At 34.9% G+C, this 10,674-nt stretch overlaps 2 protein-coding genes across 4 annotated transcripts; one reads left to right on the top strand and one right to left on the bottom strand.

Annotated features, from left to right (window-relative positions):
* Positions 1-1,988: 1,988 nt before the first annotated feature.
* On the top strand, positions 1,989-7,174 carry LOC125186847 (phosphatidylinositol/phosphatidylcholine transfer protein SFH9-like). Of its 3 annotated transcripts, none has more exons than XM_048083314.1 (16): positions 1,989-2,312; positions 2,731-2,778; positions 2,851-3,151; positions 4,047-4,146; positions 4,321-4,587; positions 4,708-4,785; positions 4,874-4,975; positions 5,068-5,117; positions 5,186-5,285; positions 5,397-5,489; positions 5,565-5,639; positions 5,727-5,796; positions 5,993-6,378; positions 6,484-6,558; positions 6,662-6,850; positions 6,926-7,174. In XM_048083314.1, exons 2-15 carry the CDS (start codon positions 2,772-2,774, stop codon positions 6,707-6,709), a joined length of 1,752 nt encoding a protein of 583 aa, XP_047939271.1. In that variant the 5' UTR covers positions 1,989-2,312; positions 2,731-2,771; the 3' UTR covers positions 6,710-6,850; positions 6,926-7,174. The 3 variants fall into 3 exon arrangements, with proteins under 3 accessions (XP_047939271.1, XP_047939269.1, XP_047939268.1); XM_048083312.1 differs by having other exon boundaries at positions 2,703-2,778; XM_048083311.1 differs by having other exon boundaries at positions 1,991-2,312; positions 2,734-2,778.
* A 448-nt stretch (positions 7,175-7,622) lies between these two features.
* Positions 7,623-9,896, bottom strand: LOC125190907. Its single transcript, XM_048088329.1, has 5 exons — positions 9,778-9,896; positions 8,554-9,267; positions 8,097-8,475; positions 7,906-8,018; positions 7,623-7,831 (listed from the first exon to the last, which is right to left on the bottom strand). Exons 2-5 carry the CDS (start codon positions 9,264-9,266, stop codon positions 7,777-7,779), a joined length of 1,260 nt encoding a protein of 419 aa, XP_047944286.1. The 5' UTR covers position 9,267; positions 9,778-9,896; the 3' UTR covers positions 7,623-7,776.
* Between the last annotated feature and the right edge of the window lie 778 nt (positions 9,897-10,674).

Raw genomic sequence — 10,674 nt, 5'->3', positions numbered from 1 at the left:
AACTTTAAAGGTTAGATAAAGAACTACTATAAAGTTTGGATTTGTTAACAATTATCTCATGACGAAAAAACCTTTTTACTTACGTGCAACTACATTGTTGATGTTTTTTAATCGAACAACGTTATTCTCTTCATGAATAGACTACATCTTTTAAGTCTTCGCCAATAATGTTCACGTGTAATGGTTGTCATACCAGATACAGAGTATAATTTTTAAAAACATATTATTTTATAATTACAAACGGTTCATAACTTCATATGTGTTCACACCAATTTTTAAAATTAGGCAACAAAAATTTATGATTTTTTCAGTCAAATTTTCCATTTGTAAATAAGGAAAAAGTTCATGACTTATTGTCTATGGCCAAAAAGACAAATGCACATCAAATGTTCCTTGTGCCTTGTTTCGAGGCGCATGTTTTGAGTAATGGCATGTTTCATAATCCCAATAAATTCATCTAAAGTATATAAAATAATATCCGAATATGAGAATAATATCAAGTATTTACTATTTTTGTATTATTCAATCGATATTATGGAATGTGAATAACTTTTTGTCTATATTCATGAACACACTCAAGTTACATACTAAAATAGTACTAGTAGAATACTACTAGTAATTAATTGCATTACCTCTAAAAGATAAAAGGAAAGAAGTACGATTTAAAGCTCAACGAATTAATATTTATATAACAAAATGGGATCAAATTATACCAAATTTATTCAACTAATTCTAGAAAAGGATATTCTTGAAAATGAATGAAACCTTTTCTTTTTGACGAAAAAACAATTATAAAAAAAAGGAGCAAGGAAAGCATGAGGTTGATAAACTTCCTAACCATTTAAAGAAACTTCTTTTCTTTTTGAAAAAAAAAACAAAAAAAAAAATAGAGAAATAAAAATACGAGAGGTCTCCAATTGACATCATGAGTGAAATATTTCTTTTACAATTAATAAATCAAATATTCACTTACACACAAAATTAAATTAAAAAAATACTATTATTAACTCTTTTAAAAACATAATATCACGAAAATAACGTCGGCCCAATACGACAAGCGCTTCCTCCACGTGGCGTATTTTTACTGGATTTACTAACTGTAAATTAGATTTCGTCTCAGTGAACAGTAATACTTGGTCCAATTAAATAAATTTGAAATCTAATATATTAATGTTAGGCCACTCTTTGTCAATTGTCACCCACTATTTTAATGCACAAACAAAAAAAAAATATGGGAGCCTTTGAATTGTATAAATAGTGTATTTAGCTTTATTTTACTTGAATTTAAATATCAAAGTCTTTTGATAAAAGATTCCCCGATAATAAAAAATGACAATAATTTCCCATAATTGTATATTTAAAACTGGAGTCAGAGAGGTTCATCACTAATTTTCATCTTTAATAGGAATATGACTTTTTTTCTTCCCTAATTTATTCTACAAAAAACGTTAGTTAGAATTAAATTCATTATTAATGGCTGCAACATAAATATTTCTCAAAGTAAAGGACGACTAGAACACTATCGAATATAGCAAAATTTAATTTAAATTCTGATTTTCCTTTTTAGTTGGCTTTTTGTATATTCATGGCACAAAATTGGACTTGTAATTAATGATAGAGTACATAATTAAATAAAAAAAATACTTAATAATTAGATAATATCCATCCTTACATCAACGCAACATTATTTTTAACACGTAACTAAAGTGCTGAGCTGAGCCTATCAAAATAAGATAATAGTCAAATTTAAAAAAGATAGTAATTTGTGGACTATAATAAAATGATTCCTTTTGAGTATAATATCATCATTTGCATATTCTATATAGGTAAGCCATCATTTTTTATAGTGCTTGTGACAGCCCAATTTTCCTGTAACGTAAGATGAAACACACTATTCAACTTTCGCCGTCCCTCATTAACGGCGCCGTCAACCCCTCAACGCATAAAGTCACGTAAAGCACCGCCGCCGTTACTTAACGCCGTTACGAAACTCTCCCCGCTCCATCTCTCTCTCTCTCATAACTATATATGTAAACTGCAGGTACAGTTGGAGAAGGAGTGTTGGTGTGAATAATATCCAAATTTGAATCGGCAAAATGTATGTAACAGGAATCGAATTGAATTTGTGATCGAAATTGCGTTTCTAGAAGGAGAAAACGAACAAACGGATTGATCTGAGGCGGTGTCAGCGGTTGTTGTACGTGGATTGCACATTTCAGTAGCTGTGTGTGTGTGTTTGTGATTGGATTCGAATTTCGATTGATGATCGTCGGCGATCGCGATCGGGAATCGAATGCGGCTATTTGAGAAAGGTATTGATCGATGTGGAGAATTTTGATTCCGCGAGATGTGATGTTGTGTGATGTTGTTTGGAGTTTTGCTTGTTTTGATTGATAGAATCGGGAATGTGTGAGATGGTGGTTTGCTTTATGAAAGCCTCTGAAAAGTTTTGCTAAATTCTGTTGTATTGAGCTTTCGCGGATATTGATTTCAGCTCTTTGGAGTTTTGTGATTTTCGGAAATGAATATTAATTGTGATTCATGAAGATTTACGCAATCTTTGCTTAGGAAGGTGAATTGCTTTTCTGCGTCTATAAATTTTATTCACTGCGCCCATGGTTTTTTTTTTTGTTTTCTGAATTTGAGGTGTAATTGTAATAACTTTTCCTTTTTATTGCTTCGCCTTCTACTCGAATTCGAAGCTTACTCGGTGTGATTTCGTGATTGAAGCAGAGTATTCTCGGCTTGAATTTTGAATTGCTGCTTGAAGAATGCCAGGTGAATTCAAAATTTTCTATAAAGGCTTTGATTCTTAATTTTCATGTACTAAATTGTTTATTTCAATCGCAGAAATAGCTATGGTTCATGAAGATGAGAGGGGGAGAAGGTCAGATCTTGAGATTATCCCTGAGGCTGACAAGAGACGTCGGCGGATGAGATCTCTGAGGAGGAAGGCCATGGCTGGTTCCACAAGGGGCGCGAGTTCTCTGAAGAAACACAGTAGGCAAGTGTTGCATTGCCATTTCGCCTCGATTTCAACGGAGGAGTTTCTCGATGAGGAGGAAGAGAAGGCAGTGAATGGATTTCGTCAGGTTTTGATTGAAAGAGACCTGCTTCCAGCGCGGCAAGATGATTACCATACTTTGTTGAGGTATAGTTATCAGCCTTTATTTTCAACTTTGTGATGGAAAGTTGTGTTGTAGTCTTATGATTTGAAAAGTAAAAAAGAAATCCAATTTTTTTTGGTGAACAGAGACTTGAGGCCAACTTTTTTGTTCTATATTCTGTGTTGATTTTATGGGTATTTTCTCAATTATTAATAATAATTCCCTTGCAAATGGTTTCAAAGCTTTGACTATTATCTCTACTTCATCTATTTGTTTGGGTTAACTAACCATTATAAGCTGGCTTCTACTCTCTTTTGCTTACCTTTATTCTATTCTTGGAATAATGGAATTTTGTTCACATTGTGAATTGTGATGTATACTGATAAGTGGCCAAACATGTGGTGGCTGCTGACTGGTGGAAAAACATGCTTGGTTACTTAATTTGAGAATTGGCAAAAGTCACCTCAATTGTAGAACTAGTGGAAGTCTGCATATGACTCAAGCTAGTGCCATCTTATTCATTTTCTCTGGCAGAGGACTATTGGCCTCAGAGGAGGCTGATTCTCTTGGAAAACATGAAATTTTTATAATTTACCTCCCTACCATTGGAAAGTGGTGAAGTTTTGTGCATGGCCGAGAAAGATCTGATATATAGACAAAAAAGTTCTTGTGCATGTATGGTCTGCATTCTATTCTATATTAAGACATAGTACACCTCAAGCTGTATCACTGATTCAATTTTGTCTCGTTTCCTAGTCCATGTGATACCATCTGCATTGTCACTTATGATTCTTATGTAGCTTAAGGTAGTTTAGCTGATAAATTTTCCCCTAAGCAGATCCAGATATTTGAGTACTACTGGAGAAACTTGGTTTCCCTCAAAGCAAAACATAATTTATTTTTATATATAATCTAATGAAGAAATGGACGTGTTTGCAGATTCTTGAAAGCTAGAAAGTTCGACCTTGACAAAACCCTTCATATGTGGGAAGAAATGTTGAAGTGGAGGCAAGAGAATGGAGTAGACTCTGTACTTCAGGTATCATTCTCATTTTTCTGGTTCCCAAGGTGCTAGGAAAGTTCTTTGTAACCATATTTTAGACTTCCAACATTCATTTCCCATCGGATATGAGACATTGCATACTCTGTTGAATTTTCAAATACCATTTATCTCACCATCCATATCAATGTACTGTTTCACATTTATCAACAGGATTTTGTTTATGAAGAACTTGAAGAAGTTCAGCTCTATTATCCTCATGGTTACCATGGAGTTGATAAAGGAGGGCGGCCTTTGTACATTGAAAGACTTGGCAAAGTTGAACCGAACAAGCTCATGAGTGTTACAACAGTTGATAGGTTCTTAAAGTATCATGTTCAAGGTTTTGAAAAAACTTTTGTACAAAAGTTCCCAGCATGTTCTATTGCAGCCAAGCGTCATATTGATTCAACAACGACAATTCTGGATGTACAGGGCCTGGTCAGTACCAAACTAGATTTTTAAGTTTTTGGTTCTATTATATTTTACTATCATGCTAAAATTATTTTGTCAACATTTATCATCTGATCTGAATCTAATGTGTATGTTCATCTAATGCAGAACTGGATGAGTTTTGGGAAGGTTGCACATGAACTAGTGATGCGCATGCAGAGAATAGATGGGAACAACTATCCTGAGGTGCCTCAGCTTCCATTTCTTCAACAGAAAGGCAACTCTTCCTCTGAGGGTTAAAATTGAACTAATCCATTGTTTTTATTATGTTCAGACATTGCATCATATGTACATAGTTAATGCTGGTGGTGGATTCAAGTTTCTGTGGAATGGGGCTAAAGGCCTTCTCGATCCAAGGACTACAATGAAAATTACTGTAAATGATCCTCATCTCTTTGAACTAGAACTCGATAGATTTTGAGAGATAACATGAAAAATGTTAATTTACCAAAGCTTACTCTCTTACAGGTTCTTGGGAGTAAATATCAAGATAAGCTATTGGAAGTGATAGATGCAAGGTGAGAACCCTTCTCTCTGGTAGAGCAAATCAAGTAACAATTGTGTATTTAACTTTCTATTTACACAGTCAATTGCCAGATTTTCTTGGAGGTTCCTGCTCATGCCGGAATCAAGGTGGTTGTCTTAGATCTGACAAGGGACCCTGGACAAATCCACAAATGATGAAGGTTTGAATTTTGATATGGATCTACTCCCTTTAAGCATACATATGGAGTTTTTCCTGGATCGTTTTCCCGTCATATTTTTTACACTTAATTAGGCTATCCAACTACTTGCAGCTGGTACACACATTACTGAACAACGAGTCAGTTTATCTGAGAAAGACTAGCTTTTCAGGCAATGATGATTTTGAAACTAAGCTTATTGACAAGGTAATGATTTTTTTAGAAATTATTCATGCCACATTTTTTCAGTGAAAATAACACTACAGTTAATTCTTTTAACAGGGCTTAATTAGGGATCTTTCTCCTGTTGGTTTCTCCGGGAGTGATGCTTTTGAGATGAAGCTGATTGATATGAAGGTAATAGCTAATAACTGTGCATCTTTTTAGTCACCCTCATGAATATGCAATACTACTTGTTCACATACTTGGCTATATGCTTTGCAGACTCAAGAAACAATGTTGCAAGCAGAAACATATAAAGTAGGCGTTGGAGATGAAAATCATTGTCCACCAAGTAAGTAGCACATATCACTCTTGATCAGTAGACATCCGAATTTGATATAATTCAGATCACTGCAGATCAAAACTAGGAACAATATAATTCATTACATAAACTTGTCAGATCAATTTTGGAAGGAAAAGAGAATTTACTAGTTTATATGATATGCATGAAGATTTTGTCACCAACATTCTTATTTAATCCATGCCAGAATTGACCACATTGGCCCCAGAACAAAGGCCTCCCTTGATCTCTTCTACCAAGGTGACAGATGTACTGTTGAGATTTCTAGCATGCGTATGCTTTTTGATCGAGGGGCTATTCAGGATTCTTTTTAAGACGCAAAATGCTGAGACGCTAAAAGAAATCAATCACACTACCCAGCTACCAATTTCAAGTTCTCCGGATGAACAAGACATCTGTAGAAGTTCCGAGGGGCTTGTCCATCCGTGTTGCCAGAAGTTGCAGCATTTAGAGAATTTGGTAAATGAGCTTACAAAAAGACCAGCAAAAATCCCACCAGAAAAGGATGAAATTTTGCTTGAATCCATGAACCGCATCAAATCCATTGAGCTTGACTTGCAGAAGACCAGAAAGGTAAAACATGTTTTCTTTGCAACCCAATCTTCAAACACTCATTCTTAAATTTCCTACACTGGCTTTTGGATTGATCGTTGTCAAGAACTCACGATTTCATCTCAGGCTCTCCTCGCCACAACATCAAGACAAGTGGAACTGTCCGAGTCATTGGAGAATTTGAAGGAGATCAACCTAAAGGTGAGTCAATGGAGACTAGTAGCTATTTTCATTAATAAAACTAATTCGAACTACATAAAATGATGCACATGAGATATTGATGATATTTCCATCCCAATGACAGGCCAGTAGAAGCTGTTGGATACGAAGCAGCAAGTCTCTACCTCGCTGAACCTAACATTCATTCACTAACACCGAAGAAGAGTTTTCCCCGTAAATATCCCTTATACTTCCGTCCTTTCCCAACTCCGTGAGATTTTTTTCTGTCCAAACTAACCGTTATTCATATGCTCGGTGGATCAACGGACTCGAGGTACATTCTGTACCTCTTCGTGTCGCTCTCTCTGCACATCCGCATACATTTTTAGACGTGCTTTTCTCTCTTTAGGTACTAAGCTTAACTGGCGTTGATGAATCCAGTTTTTGATCCTGCTCCATTTTTTATCTGGAGCTGCAAGCTGTGAGCTGTGAAGAGATTCCAATTGAAATATGTGGAGATACTAGTATTACAATACTGCTTCTTTCTTCATTTATCATAGTTTGAAGTAGTATTAATTAGAATAGTGGAAATATTTCAAGAATATATTGCACTTACATTTGATTCTGGGCATCTTTATTTACTTTCTGAAGTTTTTCATTTTTTTTATAAAGAATATTAATTACTCATTCAGGGAGATCTTCGCAGCATCGTTTAAAGTTTTCATGTTCATAACCCCATATTCATTCAGTATTCAAATTTGAAATAATTAGATAGAAAATTAAGCATTCATGGTATAGCATGGACCATTTCTATTATATGTTTTATAATGTAATTTTATGAAAGATTGTTGAAAACAAAAATGAGCCTTTTATCAGCCTTTCAAACAATCTATTCTCAGATTCCCTTCCATAGCTACCCTAATCAACAAATTCCATGCATCATGATTTGGAGCAATGCCTCTTTCCATCATCTGCATAAGCATCACAAATACATGCTGCAAGTCCCCTTCAGGCAACAATGACTCGACCACAACCCCATAGCTCTCCGAATCGAACACCACAAATTCAGCTAAAGTCATCAAAGCAAAAAACAAGTGCAATCACAATAGTTGACAAGTGCAATCACAATAGTTAATATCTCAAGTGCAATCACAATAGTTAATATCTCAAAACACAGGTCCACTAGTCAGAGTTTGGCCTAACACTAAACTTATAAAACCTAAAATTAACACTTGAAATTAAAGTTGATTCTCTCCCAAACTACAAGTTGTCCCAGTGCATGTCTTTGAATACAGATACTACACATGTCCTGCAACTGCAAGAAATAAAATAATAAAAACATTTAGATAACATATAAGCTAAAAAATAATTAGTTCTAACCAAACTTACTCGTTCCGAGGGAGTATTTCTTGGAAGGCCTCGACAACCTCAGCGAGCAATTCAGGGAACACCTTTAAAACCTTATCATGGTTGCGGTTATTGCCACTCTTATCCAAGTCCATCTGCAAAGTAAATACAACTAACATTAAAATCAAAATATATGTTAGAACTATATATATATATATATATATTAATCTTACGTGCTCAATGCAATTTCTCCAAAATCGGAGTTTATCCATCGAATGCCAACGAGATACTTTATTGTAAGGCTCCTTCTTCTCCTTCTCCTCCTCCTCCTCCTCCTCCTCCTCCTCCTCCTCACCAACCTTCCCATGATTGAAATAGAAGACATCCCTCAACACTTTATCTTCATGGGTGGTAACTTTGGTAGTCCAGTTCCAATCACGAAAATACTTGACAACAAATAGGTTGCTACCACAATGTTTTGGCAGTTCATGATATATTAGGCGATAGACCCTACTCATGAAGACTATTTGCTCTTTCTGGGGCCAAAATATCGCCAATTTTAGACCCCAAGTGCCCTTTATAGTACCGGCCTCGGTGGTTCTAGTTGATAGCCTACATGAAAATATAAAATTCAAAAGTAAGCAAATAGTATAATTTGCAATATTATGATAAATGGACAACAAAATTTACCTTGATTGGAGCTGCTTTAAGCACAATTTGTCATATACTCTCAGAAAGGATCTCTGGATTGGAGGATTAGATACCTCATATGGATAAAAGAAAACTCTTCTCACTAGCGTCTTGAGATTGTCAATGTCATCTGATTGTTGGGGTGCTAAACTCCCTCTTGGAACAACCTCCTTTCTTGGATCTCCCTTCATGTTGAAAAGTATTCCTTTCAAAGTACTTTTCACCATGAGGGGTGATCGTGTGCTTTTTACGGCTACACCTTCCAACAAATTTCCATGGACGGCTTTTGCTCGGTGTATGGCTCCAAGGCCATCAGTGATGGAGCCAAGCACGTTGTTAAAATCATTCATGATATCCTTCACCCAATCCATATCTTTTTTGGTAATATCACAGTAATCTCTAATTCTTTGACTCCTCATACTCCTATGACCATTTCCTATTAGCTTTTGCTCTAGCCACTCCTCTAAAGTGCAAGTTAAATCCTCTGCTAGAAAGGATCCATGATTTTCATCATAGCAGAGAATACGAAGGGTGTTCGAATTTTCTATATCGTTGAAAACGGACTGACGAATGTAATCGTCATAGTCCGCCTTGAAAATGGTGCCCTTACGTGTTGAGTTTGACGCATTATTGGTTATGCTGATTTTCTTTAAAGCCGTGGTAGGATCAGTTATTAATTCATAAGAAATCTTTCCCAGTTTTTTGGACTCCATTCTAGATACAATCAAATAGGACAAATTAGTTATATTATACACCAATCCAACAATTATGGAGTACATCAGATTCAATTACATGCAAAAGAATGGACAAAAAGGCAAATAAAGGTCAGAATGGATGGTATTCTGTTTTCCATTAACTCAAAAAAAAAAAGCGCAAGAAAGAAAAAGGCTTGAGAATCTGTTTTCCCTTGTTAATTTAATATTTGTTTTAAAAAAAGCGCAAAAAGGGCAGATTAAGGTGAGAAGAAAGTGATTAAGCACTAATTTGTTTTTTAAAAAAAGTGCAAAAAAGGAGAAAAGGGCAGATTAAGGCGAGAAAATCAGTATGCACTATGCACTAATTTTTAGTATTTTTTTAAAAAGCGCACAAAGGAAGATTTAAACAAGGAAAAAATTTAAATACATACTCCTACATTATACCCTACTACTATATTATACATACACATTTTCAAGCAGCAAACAACGATATGAACAAAATAATAGCGGAAAAGCGAACAGAAGTTACTTGAATTCCGATTCGGACGCCGATTGAAATCAACTTAGGGTTCGCGTAGTCGACGGCGGAAAAACAGCGGATAAACAGCGAGGCAGTCTCGCCGAGACTTGTGCAGCTTTCTTTTAGTTATACTGTAATAAAAAATGTATTTTGACTTTAACTATATTCATTCGTATACTAAACTCTACAGCCCGTGTTCGAATCCTGTGAAGCTCATTTCTGTACTTTTAAATTTTTTGTCATAAAAACATTTTAATTAACTTATTTTTAAATTTATTCATAATTGATAATTTCATTTTCTTTGCAATTTTTTGTGATGTCCTTCATTTTTCTACGACTATTATACACCAAAAAGTTGATGTTATCACTTAACTTATTTCAAATTTTATTCATAATTAGCAGTATTAAATATATAATTTTGATATCATTTAATTATTTCTATCTCATTACTTATCTTATTGCATCTTTGTCGCAACTTTTGGCTACAACAACATAAAAAAATACACTACCAGACTTCACTAAAATTATTTTTTAAGCATTTTTCTTTTATAAATTTTTAAAATTTATCCAAGTTTAAGGCAAATTATTATGTAAAAAGCCCTTATAACTAATCTAAAACACTTGAAAATATACATTAAAATAAAGTTTAGAAATCTAAGCCCTTATCGTTATTTATTTCTGCGTCCGCCCCTGCCTCTCCGGTCACCCTAACTCTGCAGCCAGGGACGGAGCTAGGGTGGGGCCGGGGGGGCCCTTGGGCCCCTCTCCCTTTCCAACTTTACATATACGGAGTATTATATATGTACAAATCATTTAACAAAGTTTGTAGTGGTGCAATTGGTTAAGATGATGCAAATCATTTTGATCTTTGTTCGAATCCTGATCTTGCAGAATTTATTATCTTTT

This window comes from Salvia hispanica, chromosome 5, assembly GCF_023119035.1.
Source record: "Salvia hispanica cultivar TCC Black 2014 chromosome 5, UniMelb_Shisp_WGS_1.0, whole genome shotgun sequence".
NCBI classification, from domain to species: Eukaryota; Viridiplantae; Streptophyta; class Magnoliopsida; order Lamiales; family Lamiaceae; genus Salvia; species Salvia hispanica.
Note: the sequence above shows the minus strand (reverse complement) of the source record. Positions and strands in the feature narration are given on the sequence as shown.